Source organism: Seriola aureovittata, chromosome 24, assembly GCF_021018895.1.
Source record: "Seriola aureovittata isolate HTS-2021-v1 ecotype China chromosome 24, ASM2101889v1, whole genome shotgun sequence".
NCBI lineage: Eukaryota > Metazoa > Chordata > Actinopteri > Carangiformes > Carangidae > Seriola > Seriola aureovittata.
Window position 1 is genome coordinate 8,668,537 of NC_079387.1, and position 27,046 is coordinate 8,695,582.

At 44.0% G+C, this 27,046-nt stretch overlaps 3 protein-coding genes across 7 annotated transcripts; 2 read left to right on the plus strand and 1 right to left on the minus strand.

Moving 5' to 3' along the window:
* The first annotated feature begins 392 nt into the window (after positions 1-392).
* Positions 393-5,247, plus strand: LOC130165581 (L-threonine 3-dehydrogenase, mitochondrial-like). Its single transcript, XM_056370964.1, has 10 exons — positions 393-519; positions 1,512-1,706; positions 1,808-1,850; positions 2,237-2,307; positions 3,100-3,249; positions 3,415-3,587; positions 3,695-3,785; positions 3,892-3,984; positions 4,137-4,313; positions 4,392-5,247. Exons 1-10 carry the CDS (start codon positions 432-434, stop codon positions 4,529-4,531), a joined length of 1,221 nt encoding a protein of 406 aa, XP_056226939.1. The 5' UTR covers positions 393-431; the 3' UTR covers positions 4,532-5,247.
* Positions 3,152-15,224, minus strand: c24h8orf74 (chromosome 24 C8orf74 homolog). Of its 5 annotated transcripts, none has more exons than XM_056370968.1 (7): positions 9,652-10,269; positions 9,257-9,433; positions 6,651-6,834; positions 6,173-6,396; positions 5,868-6,017; positions 5,723-5,776; positions 3,152-3,224 (listed from the first exon to the last, which is right to left on the minus strand). In XM_056370968.1, exons 2-7 carry the CDS (start codon positions 9,389-9,391, stop codon positions 3,186-3,188), a joined length of 786 nt encoding a protein of 261 aa, XP_056226943.1. In that variant the 5' UTR covers positions 9,392-9,433; positions 9,652-10,269; the 3' UTR covers positions 3,152-3,185. The 5 variants fall into 5 exon arrangements, with proteins under 5 accessions (XP_056226943.1, XP_056226944.1, XP_056226941.1 ...); XM_056370969.1 differs by lacking the exon at positions 3,152-3,224 and adding an exon at positions 3,665-3,767 and having other exon boundaries at positions 9,652-10,268; XM_056370966.1 differs by lacking the exon at positions 3,152-3,224 and adding an exon at positions 15,099-15,224 and having other exon boundaries at positions 5,479-5,776; positions 9,652-9,782.
* On the plus strand, positions 7,917-24,797 carry rp1l1a (rp1 like 1a). Its single transcript, XM_056370963.1, has 8 exons — positions 7,917-8,942; positions 14,374-14,614; positions 14,879-15,265; positions 15,350-15,614; positions 15,755-21,060; positions 21,173-22,150; positions 22,236-23,321; positions 24,219-24,797. The coding sequence occupies exons 2-8, from the start codon at positions 14,393-14,395 to the stop codon at positions 24,678-24,680; spliced, it is 8,706 nt and encodes a 2,901-aa protein (XP_056226938.1). The 5' UTR covers positions 7,917-8,942; positions 14,374-14,392; the 3' UTR covers positions 24,681-24,797.
* The last annotated feature ends 2,249 nt before the right edge of the window (positions 24,798-27,046 follow it).

Consider the following 27,046-nt stretch of genomic DNA (forward strand, 5'->3'; position numbering starts at 1 on the left):
TGACAGCTATTTTGGATAATGAGGGAGCACAAGTTTTTCATCTTCCATTTCAAATCAAACGACTGAGAAACGCATTGCAATAGAACAGTAATAGAACAGAATTTTAATTGTTTTTAGCACAGAGTTATTGATTTAAATCTTTTCAAAATTTTTAAACTGCAGTTTGTGGTGGTGTTACTACTGGATTACATGCTCGGTTTTGTGCATTGGAGATAGCAATGGCGGCAACAGTAGCACAGGAAGTCAGTGTGATCACCATTTCTTGCAGTTAAAAAGTAAAAGTACGACCTCGTTTGAAAATACGGATTTTTACTTTGAAAGGTATAACAGGAAGTGTGTGTTTTATTTGGGCAGGCTCGGTTGCCAAGCCTCTGGGAGCTTAAGCCAATCACAGTGCGACGACGGTATACTGCAGCCACGCGTCTACTTTCATGTTTCATCCCTATGGTTTCATCACAATCACTGGCTGTTTAAAGGAGTTTCAGGTCATCTTTTCATTTTTCCAGTTCACTTCAAAAAGTAAGGCATCAATGTCATTTTCCCGTACGTTTTATGTTGGCAGTTGCGCAGCCGTTTACAACTGCTAAGTTTTAAGCTTCAGCTAGCTAAAGTTCACGTGAGACGGTTGAATGATGGCTAGGCTAACGTTACCGGTAACTAACGTTGAGCAGCAGGAGGAGAGATGAGAGTCACATTATTAACTCATGACGGGGGGGTTTACCTCTGCTTAGCACTCGGGATTTACAATCCTGGGATAGTTCGCCACTGGTACTGTCTAAACACGACACACACTCAAATAACTTACCGTTTTCAAACACATATCATTCTTTAAACACTGCTAATTACGATTTAAATAATCATCTGGATACTGTTTTCACATCGGTATGTACACAAGGGAGGACAGCAGTACAGTACCAGCTTTATTAATTGGTAATATTTGGAATAATCAATGCATGTGTCCACAGTAAAGGTGTCATAATGTAATGAACATAATACTATATACAAATGTAATGTCTAATGTCTATTACCATGAGCTTAATAGTGGTCTAGAATATAGATAAGTCTATATATAGGCCAAGGCAGCAGCAGGCTGTAAGAAGCTAATCTCAGATGGGTGTAAGGGGGTTAGACAAGACTTCATTCACACATATAGTGTTAATTAATACACAGCATTTTGTATCTAGACTAATTGATGAGGCTTATTAAAGACCAAGAATTGAAGAAGCGGTTGGCGAGAGTGCAACAACAGAAATAGAGATGACCAGACATAGACATGTAGAATAATAGTCATTCATGAACACAAATTAGACACACTGTTCTGTACATCAGGCGTCTAGAGCGACACGCTCATGCCTTAATTTAGGTGACCTAAGGTGCCCTTGACCATGCAGCTGTGCTTAGTAATAGTAATGTAATTTAATTGCTGCATACCATCATAGCTGAGTATTTTAAATGTGCTTCCCTCAAGTAAATCTTTATTTAATGTCAATAATACATGTGTTTGTTTTTAGGAGGCTTTATGATGCTGGTGGTGCAGTTGCTGAAAGGTGCAGCGAAGCATGCTGGGAGCAGGCCCCAGTGCAGTGTTGAGCGATTGTTCACAGCAGCGCGTGGTATCAGCTCATCTTCGCGACAGTCATCTGCCTCTGGGAGAAGTCAGTGTTCAGCCTGCACTGATACTGACCTCCCTAAAGTCCTCATCACGGGTTGGTTTTTGTATTGTGTCATTGAGTTTCCTCCTAAACGTTTCCTCTTCCAGAAACAAGTCAAATCAATCGCCATGTCCCTTAATCTGTATGTCCCATAGGAGGACTTGGACAGCTGGGGGTGGGGCTTGCCAAGATGCTGAGGTAACATCCTGTTTTATTGTTTAGCTATGTCCAGTGGTGGTGTAGTTGGTTTTGTACTTCCACATTCAAGTAAAAAGGAAAGTCCTCTCAGACTTTTGGATCCCATTCTATGTTCAGTAGCAAATTGATCTGAATGAAGAGTTATGGCGAGTTATGTTGGTAGTTGCAAACAGTTTAATACAGGATGTGATCGGTCGCTCAAAGAGGCTGTGAAAACAGTTATTACAGATGTCAGGGAGTTGTATATAAAAGCCTGAAAAATCAAGTCCTTCTATTCAGGGTTAATTGATCCGTCTTGTCCAGTTAGTCTCAGAAATGGAAATTGTGCAGAACTGCTTGCTGATTTTAGTTTCCAGAACTGACCTGTCTTCATGTTTTACCCTCAGGAGACGCATTGGAAAAACCAACGTGATCCTGTCTGACATCCGGAAACCTCCCAACCATGTCTACCATAACGGTGCGTATACCTGAAAAGCCTGCTGTATATAATGCAATGTGAATTCAGTTGTGTGTGTGGCCTCTCAGAGTCAAGACAAGCAATACCTTCTGTCGCACTAATTTGAAACATTCAGAAGAACAGAAGAGGCTGAGATGACCCAACCAAAAACACAATATTTTGACTGGACAGCATTTGAACTGAAGTTGACACAGAAAATACATTTAATTGCCAAAATTCCTTGGATGCATTTCATGGGCTCGCTGGACAATCCAAATGGAATTTCTTCCTCCTTGAATTCATTTTTCATTGTTGAATAAAACTAAATAAACTCTCTGCCTTAGCCAGTTTCCCTTGGGTGCCTCTTTATCTTAATCATATCTTAATATCTGCAGAGGAATGTGTGGGTGCAGTATAAAGAATAGAATTTCAAAGATCAAAATTATAAAAAATGGGTTATTAAAGATTATTTGTTCAGCTGCGGAGCTTCCTGTCTGATGCGGCGGTTAGTAACACAGGAGCGCCACAGGGGACTGGACTGTCTCTGTTTCTGTTCACTGTGTACTCCTCAGATTTCCAGTATCACTCTGAATCATGTCACCTGCAGAAGCTCTTGGATGACTCTGCAGAGGTGGGGTGTATTAGAGATGGGCAGGGGTTGCTAACTTTGTGGAGGAAAAGCAGCAGGGATCATGTGCAAATGCAAAACCTTTGTACTAAAACTAGGAAATGTTTAACAACTGACAACAATATATATATCTGCAGATGAGTGGGGAGACGCTGTTCACCTCTGTGTGCTTGTGTCCTCCACAGGTCCGTTCATCTTCTCAGACATCCTGGACTATAAGAACCTCAGGGAGATTGTGGTCAACAACAACATCAGCTGGCTGGTTCATTACTCAGCTGTGCTGTCTGCTGTGGGAGAGAACAACGTCGCTCTGGCCAAAGAGGTCAACATCACAGGTAAACACACACACACACACACACATACACATACATATCTGTCAAATAATACTGTGATATTACTGGAGGATGGACATTTGGTGACAAATTCTTAGTGTATGTTGCAACAGCATTTAGAGCCATCTTAATGTAGCACACTTATGCACAGCCTCTCTCTCTTTGTAGGTCTCCATAACATATTAGACATTGCAACCGAACATGGTCTGCGTGTGTTTGTCCCCAGCACTATCGGTGCCTTTGGTCCATCCTCACCCAGGGACCCCACCCCTGAGCTGTGTGTGCAGAGACCGCGCACCATCTACGGTGTGTCCAAGGTTCACGCAGAGCTGATGGGTGAGGTGAGACACATACACCCACACACACATACAGATTGGGACAGTGCGATTTAGTTTTTTTTATGTCACTATAAGGGTGGTGTTTTTTATTCCCTCTGTTTGTTTCTCAGTACTACCACCACAGGTATGGGCTGGATTTCCGCTGTCTCAGGTATCCAGGCATCATTTCAGCTGACTCCCAGCCTGGAGGAGGAACCACAGGTAAGCAGGTATTAGAACTGAACTTGGGATGACACCAACCCCTGTCCTGTTTGTCTGCTGCCTGGTGTCGTTGGTCATCGTCATGATCTCTTCCTCCATTTCCCAGACTATGCAGTGCAGATCTTCCATGCAGCTGTGAAGACCGGTCAATTCGAGTGTAACCTGCGCGGTGACACGCGGCTTCCAATGATGTACATAGGTACTAGATTCATTCGTTTTATGTGAGAAATGTGTGTTTTTCCCTGTCAATGTTTTAACTTTACAAGTGATATTCATACTCTCACCCTCGTCTTTTTCATCGCTTTTTACTTGGCTCCTTCATCTTCACCCGCTCCTCCCCCTCTTGTCCAGATGACTGTCTCAGGGCTACTCTAGAGTTCCTGGAGGCTCCAGCTGAGACACTCGTCAACCGCACCTACAACATCAACGCCATGAGCTTCACACCACACGACCTCACCCAGGAAATACAGAAATTCCTGCCTGACCTCAAGGTCACCTACAATGTGGATCCTGTCCGACAAGCTATAGGTGATACTGCTATATGACATCAATTATACATATTTAGGCTGGACACCTTTAATCAAATATCTTTCCTCTCTCTTTCAGCGGACGGCTGGCCAATGGCATTAGAGGACAGCGCAGCGAGGCGGGACTGGGGCTGGAAGCACGAGTACGACCTCCCAGAGCTGGTGCAGACCATGGTCACTCACATCACTATGGGCAACCAGGTGGCACAAGCCTACTGAGCCTTTATGTAGCATATTTGTAGCAACTCCATAAAAGGTTTTATTTGAAGCGAGGTGACATTGAGGATTTAAGAGCTCTTTTAGCCTTCCTTATTACACTTTAGAAAAATCACATATCATCCTCCTCTCCCTCCTCACCGTTCATCTCATCCCTCTTTTTCTCTCTCGTCTTCATCCATCCAGCTGAATCTAAAGATGTGATGCCAGAGCATGCTAGATACTGTCACAAAGTTATTAAACCTATAAGAGAGTCAGGTGTTAGCACTGAATGTACTGTATGTCTGTATTTATGTGTAAGTGTGCAGATGATTTAGCCAGCCTGCTGTAGCAGCTACACGCTCGCCTTAGGAGGCTCTTCTGCCATACTGAAAGACCAGTTGGCTTTTAATAAGAGCTGCACTCCAACTGGTCGCCAGAACTGTGACCATAAACACTGAAAGGCTTTACCTCGGGTACTGTTATCACAGAAGCTGCTTACTCTAGCTAACCGTAACTTGATCTTTGCACTAGGTCCTGTTGATGTTTTTGTTATTTCATTTGGATTTAAAATATTTTTATTTTTGCGTTCTGTTTTAGAAGCTGCGGTCTCGGTGCTAAATATTTATTAATATTGACTTATTTATGTTGATGTTATTTATGATGCTATTCTTTGCAGCTTTTCCTCTTAAATCAACAGGATCAGAAGGAGTTTTTTTTAAATAAATCTTCGTGTGAAACCAGTTTTCATGACTGTTCCCTCTGTGTCCACTCACACAAATATGCACATGATCATAAACCAGGTTGTGAACATTGCAGGAGATGAGGAGTTAACTCTAACCCTACAATCAATTCTTTTCAATTTACAGCAAATTAGCTCATGAATGCATAATTCGATGTTATACAGGTTATCCCACAAGTAGATTAAAAATGCAAAGAAGTACAATTACTACTTAAGCACTCATAAGTAATTTAAGTTTTCCTCCAATCAGTTTTATTCACTGAGCTCTTGTCGTCACGGTGCATTTCCAGACTTCACGTGTTTTACTTTTTGCTGTTTGTATTTTTTCCCTTTACTGGTGTGACTGAACATCCACTGATGTGACCTGTACTGGAAGTAACAGGATTGTGGAGCCTCCCGGTGGCCAAAGCTGCCTGCTGCAGTTTGAGCTGCAGGATGTCACTGAGCAGGGAGGCCTCTTGATTCAGACTCACCAGCATCTGGCCTTCAGTGGCCCTCAGAGCTCCACGAACCAGCTCCAACACACTCTACAGAGAATGGCAGACACAATCTAAGTCAGGGAATGAACGCTAGAGAAGATACTTTTCTGTTTATGCAAACACATTTCCAGGTTTTAACCTCTTTGTCCAGTTGCACATCCTCAGGAATATCCCCCAGAGTGACCCTTGACCCATCTCTGAGACTTCTCAGCTCCTCCTCCTTCTGTCGCAAGGTAGAGGTGAGCTGGGTTTGCTGGCGCTGACGCTCCCACTCATGCACCTCTGTGCCCTGCAGCACAAGTGCAGTGTAATGATCAACAGGGGCCATTTTGTGAAGGTGAGACAAATGAGGAAATGCGATGACAACGAAGGAGGCTGCACCTCAGCGCAGGGCTTCTTTGAATTAAATATTAAAATGAGCATGCATGGTTAACTGGTTATTACCTGTGGGAGAGGGCATGGCGTAGGCGGCAACTGCACCTCCAAGTGTAGCTGAGTGATGGACATGGTTGTAGCTCCACCCACCACCGCCTGAAAAAGCCTCCATCGTGTGGAGCAGGTGTCTGTGAGGAACTGGGTGAACTTGTGTTGGTGCACAAGGGTGAGGTTTGGTAAAAACTCAGACAGCGCATCTCTCAGCAAGGACAGTAGTTTGGGTATGTCCAGACCTGATGGATAGAGGACAATAAAAGTAAAAGTACAGCTCAAAAACTAAACAGCTTCCAGACCTAGGTGTAGTTGACCTTCATTAATAATACTGCATGAACACTGTTTTAATAAGACACAGAGGAATCAGTCTAATTTAGGTACTTTCAGCTCCACTTTGAAACAGTATTCTTTCTGGTGATCATATTAAAACATATTTGATCATAACCTCCGGGTGAAGCACTCTACCACCTGCAAGACTTCTGTCTGCTCTCACCATCCAGCTGTGGGAAGATGCATTTGGCAATTACAGCTGTCTGGATTACAGCAGGCCAGGGCAAGCCACAGGCGGCGGCAAACATAGCGATGTCATACACAAACTCCTGATGGAAGCAGCGCCGTTCATCACAGAACTCAGGCCATGAAAAGTGACAGCTGAGCCTCTGCACGCCAGCATCTCTCTGAAAGCACAGCCATACGAGTACATGCATATTTTCTGTTAAATTCACATGTCAGTGTGACTTGCTACTCAGTACAGGCGATTTATTGAATGTATTATTTATGTTTGGTGTATATGGTATTTGGTACCCTTTTGTTTTTTTTTGTGCCTCTTTTTGCACATGTAGATTCTAGTTTTTATTTTGGTTACATGTTAAGTTGTATTTTCCTCGTAAAAGTGTAGAAGAGGTACACAATATAAATCTCGATAATATATCTGGAAGCCAAAGCGTATGTTTAAAAAAAGGTAATGAGCTAATAACTTTCAGTAGCATGTGTTTTGATGGCCCTAACTCTCAACCCCCGGTCGGTTACTTCATGTTTGGGTTGATTGTGTTCGTTTTTTAAAATCCATAACAGCGTCTGAAGGCACAATAATAACGTTTCAGTCAAAGCCCCAGGTGTTGATTCAGTGCCTGCCTACCTGGAGTCTCGCTATCTGCGCTATCTCACTCTCTGAAAGAGAATCCATCCTTGATTAACGACGATTAGCGACGCGAGTGTACTTGGTTGCCATGGGAGACGGACGCGGAAGCATTCGCCTCTGTTACGCGATGACGTCAGGTGCACGCAGGACGTGTGGGAGAATCTCTGTTGCACGATGGTTTAGTTTGAGCTTTCTGACATATCACTACAGGGAAGCATAAGTAATAGTTTTGTATCTATTTAATTAACCAATTATTAACTAAACATTCTGAAATATTAACATAGCTATTAGCATAATTAGTTTAGCGGACACCTGTTGTTCATCAGGTTTAATTGCGATCGTTTTGGTTGACCATTTAGTTACTGTTTGTGTTGTCAGTGAGATTGTGAGAGAACCCTGATCTGTCTGATAACTAGGCTTATCAGTCCGTGGCCACAGATGGCTCAGGCTGGTTTAATCCTCTTTAACATGAATCCCACTCCTCCTACTGTTCTTCTCCCCTGGCCGCCTCCTCCTCCTCTCCATTCTTCTCCCCTCTTCTTCTGCCTCTCCTCCTCCTCCTCCTCTGGATCTTCAAGAAATAAATTAAAAATACATTAGACAGGGTTTTAACGTAAAGATAAAGGGTTTGTCAAGTTTGCCAAAGTTAGAAATACTATTTCCGGTCTTGCATTTAAAAATAAAATTTTTATCAGATGCATTTTCAAGTGCCATTTTTTTCTCTTCTCTTGAAAATGAATGTGTTGGAAATGTAATCATGAACTTGATTAATATTAAAAACTAATTTTATACACAAAAAACACATGAAAACTGACTGTGATCAATGGGAAAGTTTTGAAAGTTTAATGTGGTTTATGTTTCCTGAAAAATTACTTTTGGTGGGATAAATGTTTAAAATAAAGATTATAACAAGGCCTGCAGAGCCACCCGCCCCCCCTTTAAAAGTAATACAGAAAAGTGAGCTCTCTTTATTGCCAGTTGCCCCTAAAGTTAAAGAAAAACAGTCTGAAACTGTAATTCAAATCTATTCTTTTACATCTAATGTTAGTACATATATACTATATCTGTTTTGATTAATGTCATTACAATTATGGGCTAATGTCAATAAAGTAGAAACGCACAAAACCCACTTTAAGACTGATTTTGTAATTTTTCTTAATAAATACTTAATAAAATACACAGTAAAATTAATTTATTATTAAGGCAGTGTCCAGGGATAATGAGAGTTGCTGCAGATGAAATTAAGAAAATTACTTCTGATTTTATTTTAGAATTTTTTTTTTTTTTAGCAGGTTGGCACATGTTCCTTATATGATTTATGTCGACTGTTTAAATGATGATTTTATATTTACAAATTAATTTGGAAGTCTTAATCAGTGTACTTCCGGTCTGTGAGCTGCTGAATTGACGCGTGTCTGAACATGCTCTCCGTATCTACGATCTCCGGTGGAACCCGCAGCACAACTCAGGCCGATGTGGCAGACGGAGCGGTTCACACCTCGGCCCGTGCTCACTGCTGGTCCTCACTCGACCTCACTTTAACATCTTACTATCAAAATTAGTTTTTTTTTTTTTATTATTATTATTTATTTTTCTCTGGAGCCACTGGTCTTCCATCATTCCTATCGGTATGCATCCATATTGGTGAGATTAATCTCTTTCTTATTCCTCTTAACACGTGTTGCTTACCATACAACACGCTAACCTAAATTCACAAAGTACAGGCCTTAAATGCTTTTGTGTGTAGGCTACAAGAGAATGCATGTTGTCTATGTATCCTGTCATTTTAACTCCCTCCTTGTGTTTGTGTGTGTGTGTGTGTGTGTGTGTTTTGTAAGAGGAGGTGGGAATGCCTCTGTGTAAACACCATTGTAAAAAGTGTATTACCATTTACACATTTATTGTATATTTATTTGTGTGTGTGATCCAGTTGTTAGGATGAGGTGAGTCACACACACCTGCTGATGGGATAAGAGAATGAGAGCAGGAGGGATTGAGCAGGTACAAAGAGTGACTGGACCTCCAGAAGTAGGCCACACATTATATAATCTCTCCTGTGCTTTCTTCTTTCTTTGTCCCACTGTATGAACCATTTAAGCCTCGGCAATGACAGGACTTCACTTCATTTTCTTTTCCTTTAAAGAAGAAGAAAAGTCCATCATTCAGTAGCTAGCTCTAAAACACTGAGGGAACTACAGATACTGAAACACAGGGCTTTAGTTCCTGCAGGATGACATGTCTGTGTCTGAATGCAGTTGTATAACATCAACACACTTAATGCAGAAGTGATTAATTCCCTGATTTATCCACAATGCATATATATATATATATATATATATATATTAGCACCTACACTTTTCCAGCTGTCTGATGCTTCACTTTGATGCCTCCATCCTGTCAGCACAGGAACTACTCATCCATGACTTCCTGTCTTCCCATAATTCTCAGAGGGCCCACCTACTCGTTCCCTGTCTCTCATTAAGGCTGTGAAGCAGATACAGAATGATGAAATATGAGTTACACAAGTTTGAATTATGCAACCAGATCTGTTATTTCAAGGACATACATCCTGTAAATGGAAAATAATAAATGGTCCTTGATTTTCTAGATATAGACGTAGATATTTTTGTGAGATTCCTCTAGTTAACTTTGCAACATGGTGCAAAATACACTGCAATTGTTAAATTAAAATGTTTCATAGTTATAATCCTGTTAAATATGCCTTCAGTTTAAAAGCATTATTTTTTAACCTGTGTTTTATTTTGTAGATTTAAACCACAAAACTTTGAGCGACACCTGAATTTAGGGATGAACCTAAATCAAAGGGCCATTTTTCCATAATGTAGTGTTCAACATGTAACCCATATGAACTAGAACGAGTTCAGCAGATTCATTCACCTGTAACATTCAGTGAGGAATATCAGTAGTGGAACGTAAAGTACATTTTAAGCTTCTCTAATCATTGTTTTCATATTAATAATGAGTTAAACGATTTGATAATTCTCTTCTTATTTTCACATGAGATTCATAGAGATACATCCGAGAGGCTGGTACCAAACAGACAGAGCAACTAGCTGGTGAACATAGCGGAGCATTTTAGCAGCTGGGAGAGCCAGATGTTTTCCTCAGATGTCGGTGGAGAACAAAACCAGAGCTAAAAAGACGAGTACATATTGCATTCACCGGGTGGGCAGAAGCGAGACTCCACTGCATGTCTCCCGGATGTGTAATAAGCAGATGTTGGCTGACAAGTTCACCATATGTCAGTGTTGTTTTTGCGGCTTGTTGTGATTCCCCAGGTGGACAAAGATTTAAGAACAATGTTGATTTACTTATACTTAAGGGTGAAGTCATGTAACTCCGTGTATGACTCCACCCAGCGTCACCCCGAGCAGCATCACACACCTGTGTAGCTAATGATAATGCATCAGTAATAATAAACAAGTAATATAATATATACCAATGGCAGGTGTTATGGTACTTCACATACAGTTTACTGATAATGTTAAATACTGGACTCTTAATGCAGTATAATTCCATGACAGTATTTCTACTTATGACTTATATAAAGGATCTGAATCTGAGGAAGGTGCAACACAGACTGTGGCCACTGGGGATCTCTCTCTCTGTTTGTCTGTCTGTGTGACAGATGCCTCTCAGGTGATGCCACTATTAAGCTCAGGTCAGTTTTGGTATCAATGGATCAGCAGATAAGCTTTTAGAGTCACTTACAAACTTGCCTTCCCTTCACCGCTTTTCCCTCTATCCACAACGGAGCATTTTTAGAGCTATAATTCCTCTTTCATCCACCAAATGTAACTCCATCGTTCACTGTAAGGTCATTTAAACAGGCTCAAACCATTAACAAGACAAAACAAGGTGAAAATATAAGGTATAAAAATTGTTTTTTTCTCATAATAACGGGAGTTTTTCTAGATTGTTCGGACAGACTGGTCAGGATTTGTTCATTATCGATTTTCCGTCACTTTCAATAATAATGAGCGGTTCGCCATGACACAGTTCCATAGGAGCAGTTGGTGTTTTCGGTGATTTCCAGACAGGAGGCAACCCGCTGTTAGACAGATTGTCTGTAATTACAATCCTCTTCAACTAGAGCCGCGTGTGTGTGTGTGTGTGTGTGTGTGTGTGTGTGTGTGTGTGTGTGTGTGTGTGTGTGTGTCTGAGGAAGACGTACAAAGAGGGAGCAATATGTGCTGAAAGTCTTAAGATCTCTGATTTCAAAGTAAAGTAAAACCAAACAGACCACCAGACATGTCAGTCATGTCATGTTTGTTTGGTAATCATCAACTTTCTTCTTCTTTTACCTTCACTAATATAAGTGATTATATATAAGTCTAACTGTAGGAAGTCTTTAATACACTAAATCTGTTACTCTTGTTAGACAATCACCTCCATAACTTAAAAGAAGAATCAATCTTAATTGCAAATTAGCATGCGCTTCCCCTCCAGGTCAGGTTCAGCATAAGATCATCACTTGTCTCACCACCATCTTGGCCTCACCATAGCAACCCCCCCCCCCCTTCTCTCCCACACACACATATAGATATAGACACACACACACACACACACACACACGCACACACACGGGTTTCTTAAGTAGGCTTTTCGTTCTATCCTTATCCTTCTCCCCTCCTGTCTTCTCCTCATTTCTCCTCTCTACACCCGCCCCCTCCCTCCCCCGTGCAACTGATTACCGACTGCCATTTTACCCAGAGAGCTGTGAAACCGGGGGCTCTGCTGTAGCTACATCTTAGTGTATGACTCAGGCTGCAGAGAAGATCGCTGCCACACACACACACACACACACACTCTCTCACACACACACACACACACACACACACACACATATTCACTAAAGTAGTGCTAACTCCTGGTCTGGTCGGACCCTGCACGGACAGAAACAGCTCCCCTCCTGCTTTTTCACATCTCTTTGGACCATGTTTCCTGAATATGTGAGTAACGTATCTGATAGATTGAAGTAATCTGGTCTAAAAATCGTTAACTTTATTAACAAATTAGTCAAATTAGTGGCGGAAATTATTCTTTAGTATGATTAAAAGTGTCTTAAATTATCTAAATAGTGTGCAAAATGTTTTAGTTGGTTATTGTCATTATAAAGAAGCATCTTGAATTAAAATGTTGTGACAATAGCTCAGTGGTAAAATGATATGTGGTGATATATTTAGCTAAAAGCAGATGATATAGTGGTAAAAGAGTTTCAATAGTTATATAGTACAGTGTATATTGCTGTCACCTGTTGTTGCCTGTTTGTTATGTTGTTATTTTTCATGTTATTTGCTTCAACCTGTTGCTTTTATGCTCAAAAGGTCGGTGCAAGATAAAACCGTTAAAATGTTCTACTGTTAGTGTTTCTATACCGTATGTTTCAGCAAAAATATTCTGACATTTAATTGATTATTCAAGGAAAATAATCTGCAAATTAACAGATAGTAATAATTGTTATAGTTGCAGCCCTGCTACACATTTATAGTTAGGAATTTAAATGTTAGGAAGCGTGGGCTGATGATACTGTAACTGATTGTGCATGTAAAATGAAATTAAATGTGTTAATGTTTAGGTGTATGCCAACTCTTAACCTCACACACTGTTGGATTAAGTTGCCGATTTGGTCCTCTACAGCGAAAATAACTGGAGCTGAGTGTTTAGCCTGTGCAGCTCCATCTGCAGCTCAGAGCAGCATAAATCCTGAATGTTAAAGTACAGACCGTCTTTTAGTCATGCAACAATTTCCGTTCCCCTTCATCACTGTGTCACTGGACTTGAAAATACATGGCTCTATCTGTCCTCTCTAAACGTCTCCTCCAGCAACCCCGTCTCCCTGTTTATAATTTATTATTACTATTATCAGTTTTGGAATGAGTCACAATGAGTTTCAGGAATTTAGTCGCAGTGTCACCTCGGAAACCAACTGTTTTTCTGTTAGCTGCACTAATTGTGTAGTTAACATGCAGTTAAATATCATATTTAACTGTCACGTTTCCTGAAAGACAAGAAAATGGATGGATGGGTGGATGTTTAGGAGAGACAGAGCTGAGGAGGGATTAAAAAGCAAAGCGTCACGTTGGGAGAGCCTGTGATTTGCCCTGAAGTGTGGCCTAATGGGACTTAACAGCCTGCTAAGCCTGCTGATAACATTCAACTTTTTTTCACAGGTTAATGAAAGTCATCACAGTAAATACTCATGATTACTATTATTAACATTTCTTTGAGGTGTCACTGCTCTACTGATGCAGGCTGAACCTGTTTATATTGCTTATACATTTATCCACATGCACACAGAACACTGAAACCCAATCTAAACCAATTACAAGTGTATCACAAATTGATCAGTAAATTGTGAGGTTATAAAACAAAGTGAGACAGTGGTAATTACCTACTGTACATTATGCAAGCGGGTTTATTCTGGATGTTCAGAAGCAGGACAGAATCTTTCTGCGTCCGTTCCAAATAGGATTTCTATATGTGTGTTAGTCCGCTCCACTAAATATAGCAGGCTGTGAGAAGCTCTGTCTTTAACATATATATACTAAAGTTACATTTGATATTCTTAGTTTACACTATCTTACTATTTTGGGCTAAGAGTTTTTTAATGTCCCATTTAAAACACTGGCACAGAACATTTTGAGAGAATGAGAAGAAGGGAAAGTCTTTTTGGAAAGGGTTTTTTTTTTTAATCAATTTTGATCATTTAAACAACAGTGAATGCTTAAATGCTGTGCTCAGATAACAAACCAATTATCTGAAAGCCTATTGATTTGACATGGAAATTACTTTGTAGAAAAACTTTCCCCTGTTGCAGCCAAATGACACCATGTAACATCCTGATGTGTCCGGTAGTCCTGTTAGTGGATGTCCTGTCCTGAATCCTCCGTCACACCCTGACCCTGATTAGGACTTATGACCCTGTAGGTGTAATGTAACAACTGAATCCTTTGAGGGACATTTGCATTTGAGGAATTCTTTTGTATGTTATATATTTTCCATTTTACAACTTCTTTAGATTCAGTGCTGCATGTTCGTCTGTGTCCCTCAGGTGTGCGTGAAAGGGCAGCATGCATTCGGTCCATGCAGGGATGTGGGACCCCCGGCCCCAGTCTAAACATGTCTCACCCCTCCCCTCCAACTTACGCGTCGCCCATGTGACCACAGCCACTCCGGCAAAGCGTATCACCTTCTACAAAAGCGGCGACAACCAGTTCGGGGGCGTCAGGATGGCGATCCACAAGCGCAGCTTCAAATGTTTCGACGCCCTGCTGGACGACCTTTCCCAAAAGGTTAGTGGGACAGGTGTCAGATCTGTGATGTCGAGATTTCTTTTGAAGCTGGCTGAGGATGCGGATGCACTGCACTTTTAACTTGTCACCCTGGCAACAGCATCCCCTAAATTTTCACCTGACATGAAAGACATCCCTCTTATCCCTTTCAAACCTTCCTTTTTTTCTTGATCTACAGCTCAGAATTTAAGAAATGTTTTTTTTGTTATTTTATGATCAAATTTGTCCTGGAGACACAGCTGCAATTTATGCGTCTCCATACAGGTGCCCCTGCCGTTTGGTGTGAGGACTGTGACCACCCCCCGCGGCACCAACACCATCAGACACCTGGAGCAGCTCCAGGATGGCGGCTGCTACCTGTGCTCTGACCGACGCCACACGAAGCCAGTCAACATGGAAGTGGCCACCAAACGTCCGAGCATCTGGTACCATCACAGCCGGAGGCCCCATCGGCCCGAAACCTCATCACCGCCCACCCACTTACCTTACAGGCAGCGACGGATTCTCCTGGTGAAGAACAGCGAGCCGGGGATGAGGAGGAGCGTGGTGCTGAGCAGGAGGTCGACCAGGAGCCTGAGGGCCTTTCTGGATGAAGTGTCCGAGGTGATGCAGTTTCACGTCCGCAAGCTCTACACTGCAGAGGGACGCAGGGTAAGAAGGGATTTCTATTTTAATTTTATAGTAACAATTTGGAGTTCAGTGGAAACTCCTGACACTGTGTGGATTTGTTTCCAGATTGACAGCGTGCAGAGTCTGATTACTTGCCCTGGCATGTTGGTGTGTGCTGGCCGGGAGGCGTTCAGTCCAATGCTGGTAAACTTTATCAAGAAGAGCTCAGAGGAGAAACTGCCTGGTCTGGGCAACAGGTCCCCTAATCTTGGCCCCAGGACTCCTGGAAATGGGGCCCGATCTCCTGCTACTCAAGCAACAAGATCCCCACCTCATGGAGCTCAGTCCAGAGCCAGCGAGTACAGCGAGGGACATGAAAGCAAGAAAAATGGTAAGGTGGTTGGTCAACATGTACATAGACACAAAGACACACAAACCTCAACTTCAACAACAGACCTAAATGTGGTAAAAGGAGCAAGAAAATGTGAACAATAATTAAATTTAAATGTGTTTTTCTCACTTTCCTTGCAGTTAACTTTGGTCTGGAAACCAAAAAGAGCATCATCCACCCTCGTTCTGATTCCTCAAACCGCTCCACCCGCTTCTCTCTGTCCTCAGAGAAATCATATGGCAATGGTGTCAGTGCTTACTCGCAGGGTAGACCGGCTATTATGAATGATGACATTGAAAAGCGTGTGCTCGTCAACAAAGATGGCAGCCTCTCAGTAGAGATGAAGGTGCGTTTTCGCCTCCACAACGACGAGACCCTGCAGTGGTCCACACAGATTAAAAAATCCCCATCTCTGACCAATGACTGTTCCCCCCTCAGCCAGGTCCAGCCCCATTACCTGCAGCAGGGCCAGTCAGAAAGCTGTTCTGACCCCGATTCTATGTCATTCGACCCAGAGGTCGTGGATTATTCCAACCCACCTCTGCAGCGTGCACTGGAGGCAAACCGCTGCCCCTGCTGCTACCAGAGACCCGAGCAGCACTACGACTTGTGGGAAAATCCAGTACACCGCCGCAAACAGCCTCTTGTCCCACCCCCGCATCCACATACCTCTAGCCACACCCACACTATGGTGAGACACACACACTCCTCGAGCTCTTCTTCATCATGTAACTCCAGGAGAGTGGTGCGCTGCCGAGCACAGCTCTCCAGCTGTGGCGGAGGCTCGGGTTCAGAGCAGAGCCAGGTGGTCCAGGAGGAGATGTGTGTGACGGAGCAGGTCGAGCGCAGGGTAGCGGTGGAGCAGGATGGAGACACGCATGTAGAGGTATGCAGGGTGAGTCGGTGCTGCAGCCGTAGCGAAGTGGTCTCCATGGATACCAGCCTACGACCGCTTAGCAGCAGATCAGCCGAGGATGAGCCAATGATGGAGGAAGAGCGTCCGGTGTCTGCAGTCAGCAGCTCCTCACGTGTCCTGCAATCACTGAAAGAGGACCAGGATGATGAGGATGACGACCTGCCGCCCAGCGCCTCTCAGTGTTGTCATAGCAACGAACCATCACCATCCCCAACCTCCCAGATTCTCCTGAACGACAAGCCATCAAGCAACGTCTCTGCAGGTTCCCTCCACTCTACAGAACACAAGAAGCACAAGAACAGGGAGGAGAGGGGAAGCAGGACAGTGTCTGCTGCTTCTTCCTGTCACTGTGGAGCAGCCACACCACACTCCACAGCCGAACCCGAGGAGATGGATGAAGCTTCCAGCTCCAGGTCCAAAACGAGCAGAGCCTCTTGCAGGTCCAGCAAAGCCAAGATCCCAGACTCAGAGGAAGAGGGGGCAGCAGATGATGAAGATGAGGAGACGAACAGGGTTGGAAGTGGCTTGTCTGGTCATACAGGACTTTCAGCCGGCTCTCAGAAGTCAGGCACATCCGGTACGTGCTCTAATTGTGGCTGCTGCAAACGTGGCGTCAGCTCTGATTCCAATAGCACAACATCACAGAGGTCCCATTGTTCCCACCGAGCCTCTCCAAGCCATGCCTCACCTCTCCACAAGGAAAAAAACGCCTCTAATGGCAGCAATGATGATGGCTCGGATGATTCAGCTGTGTCAACACAATCCAACAAGACCAACCTCACCAACAATAGCCGCTTCTCTGCAATATCAAATGTCCTGGAGGAGAGAGCTTCCAGTGCTATGTCCAGAACATCCAATCCTGAGCAAGCGGTAAAAGAGGAAGAAAGGGCTCCGAGCGCCACCTCAGCAACAAGCCACAGGTCCAATAGATCACACAAGTCTGGCTGTAACGGTGGTGGGGAGGAGAGGAGCCTGAGCGCCATGTCTGCTCAGTCCAACCTGTCCAGCAAGTCCAGGAAGTCTCACAAGTCCAACTGCAGTGGCACAGCTGAGGCACCTGACATGACAACAAGAGAGGAAGCAGAGGGAGAGAACGCTGTAGAGAGACCAATCAGCTCCTTGTCAGCCAAATCTGGTGCTTCGGCAAAGACCAGTGCTTCAGGCAGGTCTCATAAGTCCAACTGTCCAACCGCCTCCCCAACTGACAATACAGCTGTGGAAGATGACGACACAAACAAAAGAGCCCCCAGCAGCCTCTCTGTTAAGTCTAACGCTTCTGCCAAATCTGGCAAAGCAGAAAGACCCGACAGTGCCCTGTCAGCTACATCAGCTAAATCAAACGTTACAGCAAAGTCCAGCACTTCTCATAGATCCACATGCAGCCACTGTGTGAAAGCAGTATCTCCAGATGCTAACGTAGTCGATGAACCCATCGAAGAGACAGAACAGGAAGAGGGCGCAGAGGGGGAAGAGAGAGCAGCGAGTGCAATGTCAGCCAAGTCCAATCTGTCTGTCAAGTCTACCAAATCCCAGAAATCCACCAAAGCTTCGGAGAGGTCACATTCTCCCAGGGCAGAAGCTGAAGGAGAGGGAGAAGACAGGGCAGCGAGTCAAATGTCTGCCAGATCAGTTAAATCTAACATGTCTGTTAAATCGTCAAAGTCATGCAAGTCTAACTGTAATGGAGATAATGGAGAGGGAGAAGACAGGGCAGCGAGTCAAATGTCTGCCAGATCAGTTAAATCTAACATTTCTGTTAAGTCGTCAAAGTCATGCAAGTCTAACTGTAATGGAGATAATGGAGATAATGGAGAGGGAGAAGACAGGGCAGCGAGTCAAATGTCTGCCAGATCAGTTAAATCTAACATGTCTGTTAAGTCGTCAAAGTCATGCAAGTCTAACTGTAATGGAGATGAAACTGCGGCATCTCCAAGCTTAAAGGAAGCAGAGGAAAAAGAAGACGAGATGGTAGAAGAGGAAACACAGCAGAGGCCAGAAAATGCAATGTCTGCTAAATCAGAAAAAGAAGAAAGAGCAGCCAGTGCTGGATCCTCTAGGTCTCATAAATCTAACTGTAACAGTAACACAGAACGGGCTGCCAGTTCTTTATCTGGTAACTCAGCTTCCTCTGCAAAGTCTCACCATACAAAGGCAGACGTGGAAGACATGGCTGACAGAACCGCCAGCGCCATGTCAGGGAAGTCACACACTTCTTCAAAGTCCGACAAGTCGGGTCGTACTGCAGCATCTCCAAACAGAGAGGAGGAGCAAAGTGAAAGTCAAAAGCGGGCTGCGAGTGCCATGTCTGTAAAGTCGAAATCTTCAGTGAGGTCCAGCACTTCTCACAAGTCAACTTCTAGTAGGAATCTCAAATCTGCATCACTAGGTCCTAATGTTGTTACCATCAAAACACCAGAAGGGGTTGATGAAGAAGGAAATGAGAGACCACCAAGCACTGCATCAGTTAAATCAGGAAAATCTAACGTTTCATCCGATCATAATGGAGCAGCTGATATTGCTGTTATTGAAACAGCAGATGCAGATGAAAAGATTGTGGAAGACAGTGCGCCAAGAAGTAAATCCTCTGAGCACTCTCTTGGCCAAATGCTATCACCCAAGAGGACACGTTCTCCAAGGACCCACTCACCTAAAGTTTCAGCTGCATCCACCAGCAGTCCTCAACCCTCGGTGCAACAGCTGTTGCCGGGCCCCAGTGCTGCAGAGACAAGAGGGCCAAGTGCCTTGTCAGTTAAATCCGCAACCTCTGCTAAATCTGGCAGGTCCAAATGTCGCTGTGGAGGAGCTTCAGCACATGAAAAGGTGAAAAAAGAAAAGGAGGAGGATCAGGAGGTGGAGAAAAAGGAGGACAATGAGGAGCTTAAAAGTGAAGAGACTCCTGAGAAGGCTGCTAGCGTCATATCATCCTCTTCCAAAAGACAGAGTAAGGAATCAGAAGACACCGAGCAACCACTGAGTCGACAGTCATCAGGGTCAGTCTCTCTTGGGTTGCCAGAAGACCAAGATGCTGTCGACTCAGACAGCGGCAAGTCCAATGTTTCCTTTTGCACAAACACTGGCAGCAAGGGCCGAGCAAAGACAGCAACTCCCAATGTCGCCAAAAGCCCAGAGGAGTCCGCTATAAAGGAAGACGTGGAGGAAACAGGGTCCATCGTGTCTCAAAAGTCCAAGAGAAATGGCAATAAAAGCACTTCATCTTACAATCCTCCAGCTGTCGATATCCCCACCATTGAAACTCCAGGAGCAGGTGAAGATGAAGACAAAGAGGGTGGAGGGCAAAAAACAGAAAGAGCAGCCAGTGCAATTTCAGCCAAAAGCAGCAGGTCACACAAGTCCTGTTCTAACTGTAGAGGCAAAGCATCAGCTCATAAAGAACAACAGGCAGGAAAAGACCTTGAAACGGAAAGTGTGAAGTCTGCTCCAACAACAAAAGCTAGCAATCTGGATGCCCCCGCCAGCAGAGCCTTGTCTGCAATGTCATCAGCAACTGCTAAAGTTCGGAGCAAATCCCCTGCAAGTGCCAGCGCTAAAAATGCCAGTGTAGCAAAAACAACTGTTGGAGATGCAGCAAATAATGACACGGAAAATGAGAACGCCAGTAGACCGGCAAGTAAGGCCAAAGGGAAAGACGATGTCGCAGGCCAAAAGACAGCCAAGAGTCCATGTTGCCTCAGGCCTGAGTCTGCAGCTTCGGCTCAATCGGGGTCAAAAATGAAAGCCTCAAAGCAAAGTAAAGGAGCGGATTCAGTCAAATCAGACTATTTGAAGCCGATCAGAAGTCACAAGGCCAAATCTGATATAGAAAGCGACAATGGCAGTGTCAAAACATCCACGCCTCAAAAGAAATCCTTCAGCCCCTGTCATGTACACAGCTCCAGACCCAGCAGCAAAGTGGAGACATGTAGTGAAAGCACTCTGTCTCACTCTCTGTCCGCCGCTGATCTGCTAAAGGAAACCATGGCTGCACGTCCGCAAAGCCAACAGTCGAAGGTCAGCAAAGCAAGCGACAAGGCCAGGAGTGAGAAGAGTGCAAAGTGTCAGGCAATCATGAACCAGAAGGATCAGAAAGAAGAGCTAGAACTCACACCCGCCTGTCTCCCCAACGCCTCCCCCAATGAGGTTGTGAGCGATTGGCTGCGGAGCATTCCTGCTAACAGTAGCATGCTGGCACTCGGCGATGAGCTGATCGAATGTGAGCAGGAGGCGGAGGTGGAAGAGAAACCTGGTGAGGAGGTAGCAGAGGAAGAGGAGAGTCCTGAGGATGAGAAAGTGGACAAGGAGGAGAAAAGTGAGGCCGAAGAGGGAGCAGAGAAAGAGGGAGAGGCTGAATGTGATGCAGCGGAGGAGGAGCAGAGTTCGGATCCAGCTCCAGGTGATGCTGCGGAGGCTACCTCTCGCTCCAACGCTCTGCTGCTGAGTTCAGACTCTCTGCCCAAGAACTTGCATTCTTCTGTAGCCGTGATGAAAGTTCTTCTGAGCTCTTCTCTGGGTCGATGTCGGAGCATGCCGGAGGTAAGCCAGAGTCTTTTGTAAATGATTTTTACGGAATAATCACAAAAACCATCAAGGTTCTGTCTTTTCTGTCTGGGTAAGTGATGTTCTTCTATTTTTCCTGTCTTCGTAGGTGTCTCCAGTTTACGGTCGTAGACTGAGTGCATCAGCCAGAGGGCTCTTGGACTGTTTGGCCCAGCTGCAGCTCATTGAGCCTGCAGTGAGCCCTGCTAGTGACCAACAGAAAGACCGTAGCCAGCAGTATGAAGACATTATGGCCATCCTTCAATCCCTCTGGCTCACAGAACCAAGGGATATTGAGACCAAGAAGGTCAAGGACGTTGGCACAGAGCAGGTGACGCCACCGAGGTCCTCATCCGGGGTTGATATGAGCAGTGGCTCTGCTGGATCGGGAAAGGAGAATGGAAATCAAGGTGAAGATGAAACACCTCCAAAAGAGACAGAATCTTTACATGAAGATGAGGGGGCGGAGAAGGTTGTGAAAGAGGATGAGGAAGGAAACGCAGAGGCGGGAGAGAAGGAAACCGAGGCAGAACCCGAGGACGCATCCACAGAGCAAGCAATGACGGACGCAGCAGAGGAACAGGTGCAGAGTGAAGAACAAAGTGAGGTCCCTCCAAGTCTGGACAGCCCGAAAGCCACTGAGAACCCCTCATCATCGGACAAGAGCTCCGCCAACGACAGCTCCAAATCCCCCACTGATAATGAGCACGAGACAATAGAGGACTCCAGTTCAAGCACACCACCCACTGTCCTGCGTGCACCCTTGTCTAAAAGACTATCCCAAGACCCCGATCCAGTTTGGGTCCTGCACCTTTTGAAGAAGCTGGAGAAACAGTTCATAAACCACTACATTAACGCAATGGCGGAGTTTAAGGTTCGCTGGGACCTTGACGACAGCCTCATCCTGGACACGATGATCTCCGAGCTCAGGGACGAGGTGAGCCGGCGCATCCAGAGCAGCGTCGAACGTGAGATGAGGAAGATCCAGAGTCGCGCTGGCAGAAGCGGGAGGTCGCCCCGGCCGCCACTAGGAGCAAATCTCTCCAGGGAGTCCACCATGACAGATAAGAGGCGTCGACTGCTAAAGGTAAGTCCACCACAAATATTTTTATTAAGTCTAACAAGATGCTGCTGCTCGAATGCAGAAAAATTATGTTTGATTTATTTCTCAGGTCATGAAGAACCAATCAGTGAAAACTGCTGACTCTCTCAGCGATGAAGAAATGGCGGGTGAGTTCAGTGACCAGCGAAGCGAGGACGAGTACTGCCCCTGCGATGCTTGTGTCCTCAAGAAAATGGCCGCCCGCCCTCTCAAATTCAACCCGCTGGCGGCCGAAGCTCCATTGATGATGGAGTTTGATCTCCTTAAGATACTTCAGCTGAAGAAAAGCCCGTTGCCTGCACCTGCAGTGGCGCTCCACTCCGCAGACGTGGAATCTGACAGTATGGTCATGGACGAGGAGGCGAGGAATTTGGAGGTGTTGCAGGAGGAAGAGGAGGAGGATGAAACCAAAGAGGATATTAAACCTGAGATTGTTTTAGAGGAGACGATCCCAGAGGAGGACGAGGAGATAGGACAAGAAGAAGATGGGAGTGAGTCAGGAGAAGAGACGGAGCAGAATAGTGAGGGTGATGAGGAGCAGGATGAGGGACAGACAGGTGATGAAGAAAATGGAGAAGAGGAGGCATCAGTAAATGGAGAGGAGGAGGAGGAGGAGGAAGAGGGGGAGGAAGAATGCCAATGCCAGTGTGCCAGACATGATGAGGAGAGTGACAACGCAGAAGAGGAAGAGGAGGCTGAGAAAACTACAGGAGAAGATGAGACAGCAGATGATGAGGAGAAAGGAGAGGAGGAAGAGGGGGACAACGAGGGTGAGGCAGGAAGTGGGGAAGAAGAGAGTGACAAGGAGACAGTCAAAGAAGCAACAGATGAAGGAGAGACCACTGAAAATGGTGAGGGTGAGGAGGAGGAGGAGGAGGATGGGGCAGATGAGAAAGAGTGTGAGGTGTCTGATCTTAAGCCTGAGGGGGAAGAAACCACCAGCAGGGAAAGTGAAGAAGAGGAGGAGACAAATGCAGCAGATGAAGAATCAACACCGGCAGAGGAGCTTGTGGAGGGAAACGCCAGCGCAGAGGCAGAGGATGACGATGACGGAGATGACGGCACCGGCGAAGAGGAGTCACATGAAGACGGAAAGGGAGGAGAAAGTGAGCAGCAGGAAGGGCAGTCGTCGGAGGAGGAAAGAGCCTCACCGCCGGTAAGGATGAATCAATTACAAAAATATTATTATTAATAATTATTGTGAGTAAGAGTGGAACTGAGATAAACTGTATTTCTTTCTATAAATGTCAATGGTGAACAAACCAAGAGCTGAATTGATTAGTTGATTATTATAATTACTATTTTGAAACTCAATTCAAGTAATTTTTGAAACAGAAATTCAGCTTTGGGTTTATGGTTTTATATTATACAAAACAGACGGGATGGTTGACACCAAAATTATAGTTCATGTAGGAAACAGCACTAGAGAAAATCAGGGCTCAGTCAGTAGGTAACTAACATTTAATTACCTTTGTTTTATTATTTTAAGTAATTTTAAAAAAAGGCTGGAACAAATTAATTGGGACACATAAGGGACTGTTCCTGGATAAGAATTAACTGACGCTGTAGTTATGCGCACCACCTGTTTTGTAAAACACCACAGAGCGCCTGAACATGACCGCAGGGTTGAAGTCTACTTTACCTTCAAGAGAAATCTGACCTAGTGCAGCTTCACCGCTAATTCTAAGCCTGTGGGAAAAGATAATCTCAGTATCCAATTAGACGGACTGAACAAATCTGTTTTGTTTGGCAGCAACGCAGAGCTGCCACTGACGGACGGCTGCTGTTATTGTCAGTCACCACCTGTTTGAGAAAAACCTTATCACAGATCAATGTGTTCTCACCTCACCAGACATTTAAGGTGCTGTGTTTTATTCCGTTTACTGAAGCCTTCCTGCACTGATTAAGGGGAAACTAATTATTATACCAACCATTAGATTTTTGTGCTTGCTATGTCGCTGTAATTAGTGACACTTAGCTGACCCAGCAGTACCCAATTTAGCTAATTACAACTCCTCAAACATAATTTACTGTCATCTCGTTCATACCTCAGGACCAGGAGGTGACTCCAACTGTCTGTGTGACCGAGGGAGAGGAGGCCGACGCCGAAGACTCAGACACAGACAATAAACGTCCCAGTGACACCAGTGCAGATGAATCTGGACACGAGCGTGCTGGGACCACGGGAGACGAGGAGGAGAAAGAGGAAGGAGGAGATGGAGATGAGGTTGTGGAGGACGCTGTGGAGGAGTTCAAGCCTGAGGAAGAGGACGAGGAGAAGGAGGATGGTGCTCTCCTGCACCAGTTCACCAGGACCTCTGTGGAGTCCCAGCCCGGTTCCTTGGAGGAAATTAACATGGGTTCAAACCAGAACCCTGTAAGGTCCATAGAAGTGCCCAAAATGGCTGCCGCTGTGTCCACCGGTGGTGGTACAACCCAGAAAAGGAGCCGGTCGCCGGGCAGGGTCAAACGCCGCAAACCCAAAGAGAGTGACGTCGAACTGGACAACTGTTAACTCGCACGGAAACATAAATCATCTTGTGAATTCAAGACTTCAAAAGGGTGCAAGACTCCCAGAAACCCTTGCTCTGTCAATGACTACACAGGTATAATTATGTAGGTTTAAGAAAAACTGTAACCAAAAGCAAATACTCAAACACTTGAAGCACTTTATAACTCCAGATCCAGTGTAGGAGGAGTCAGTGATTTATATGTAGAACCACGAAACTTGAAACCACCTCCTTATCCTATTTAATTATCAGTTATATTTGTTACTGTTATTTTAATTGTATGTATGTATTTCTGTACTGTAAGTGCACAAATAAGGTATATTTTTGAAAGGAAAAACAAAAAAAAAACAACATTTTTGACACAGTACAGTATTATGTGAACTCTTTTGTGTTCAGTGGACCGCAGGTTTAATGATTTGTTGAATCATATAACCACTAATATACCAAGTACCTCAGAGATATATGTTAGATGTTGACTGTTTCAGTAGCGTTTGACAAAACTGCTGTATTCATACTTGTTTTGTGTATCAATTAATTCCTCTAACTGTTTTCCTTTTTGTCTCATTAAGTCAGTGCTGGATTCTCAGGGGTTCGGTCAGCCATGTTGTTTTGGAAAAGGTCATTTAGCTGTTACTTTATCCTGTTAATCTGTTAACAAGTTCTCTGTGTAAACGTACTCAAGCTCTCTCATCTAATCTGATTACCTTAAAGAAATAGACGTTATGGGGAAATGCTTGTCATCTTTCTTGCCAAGGGTTACATGAAGAGATAAAGACACAACTGTCGTATCGGTATGCTAAATATAAAGTTAGCCTATAGCTTAATGACTCAAGGGGGCGGGGGGGGGGGGGGCTAGCCTGCTAAAGCATTTAAAGCTAATTAACATCTTATATATTCAATCTGTTGAAAGAAAACCTAAATGCAAAAATACAGGGATTTTATAATGACAAGCCATCATTATAAAAAGGTTTTCAGGTCAGATACAACATGCTAATTTAGCCAGGCTAACTGTTTCTTATGCTAGCATAGCTAAGCTAATCAGCTTCTGGCTCTAGCTTCATATTTAGCGTCCAGACATGAAAGTGGTGTCGATCTCGTTTTCTAACTTTCAGCAAGAAAGTGAATAAGTTTATTATTATTAATGTTAAACTATTTCTGTAAGTTACTTTTAAATTACTTTAATTTATAGTAAAAATGAATTTACTCCACATCACAGCCTGTATTTTAGTAGCATTATCATATTATCTTGAACTCTCATCATTCAGAATATTTTCCCTTTATGTGTAAACTTTTGAGCAACTGTACCTATATTTATGTAGTTAAATTACCGTGACTATTTACTGTATATCTATTTCTTTTCCCACAAATGTAGTTAAAAAGCTTGCACAATATCACAACACTGAGCATATCTTTGTGTTTCTCACACAAACATATATCTACAGTAAATGCCAGGAGGCAACAGTCTGAATTTCGGTTTGATGTAAACCCTGAATCTGCTGCTTTTCTTAGGTGTGTGTTACATGCTGTAGATTCAGATGGGGTTTGCATAACCAGTCATGTGGAACAACAGCGTGAAGTGTGTTACTGATGCCTTACCGTATCCATGGTTATATGAAGGTAGATCGACAAAACACAGAGGGGGGAGATCACGGTTGTCTTTTGTTTCACGACATCTCCTCTCTCTGTTGGTGGTGGCTCTTGAGCAGAATCAGAGAGCCTGTAAAGGACGCTGGAATGGATCAATGCTGCTCTTTAAAAATGCTGGAAAATATACTTTTTAAGGCCCCATAAGAAGTATTTTCTCTCATTTAACCCAACCCAAGCTGAGTGAGCTGGGCTCTAGGCTTACTCCCAAACAGCAGAGATATACTGCAAATGCTCACTGTGTGTTTGAGACAGTGTGAAGGAGGCAAAACATGTTTATCTCACATTGTTCAGCCTCCAATCTGGGGTTACCAAGAGGGTGTGTGTGCCTATGCTGCTATTGGTGTGTTTTGGCTGTCCATCAATCTGTGATATCACCAAGTGAACATCATGTACCTGGAGCAAATGAATATATGAATGTAATAAAAATTGATATAAATAAAATAAATGCACAAGTTGGTGATCCTCATATTATTTCTCCTGAGTGCATGCGACTGAAATGTTGCTAGATTCGTGTATTTTACGTTATTCTAACATTATTTAACCTCAGACCATTTGGGTGACGTGTGTGACCTGACTCTAATTTGGGTTTAGGTCTGAGTTTCTAACAGCTGACACATTTTTATCTCAAAGGAGAATTATTTTTCACTTACCTTTAGTTGTATCTAGCCAAGCAGATACTATATTTTTCAGATTAACAAGAAGAACAAGGAAACCTTTTAATTAT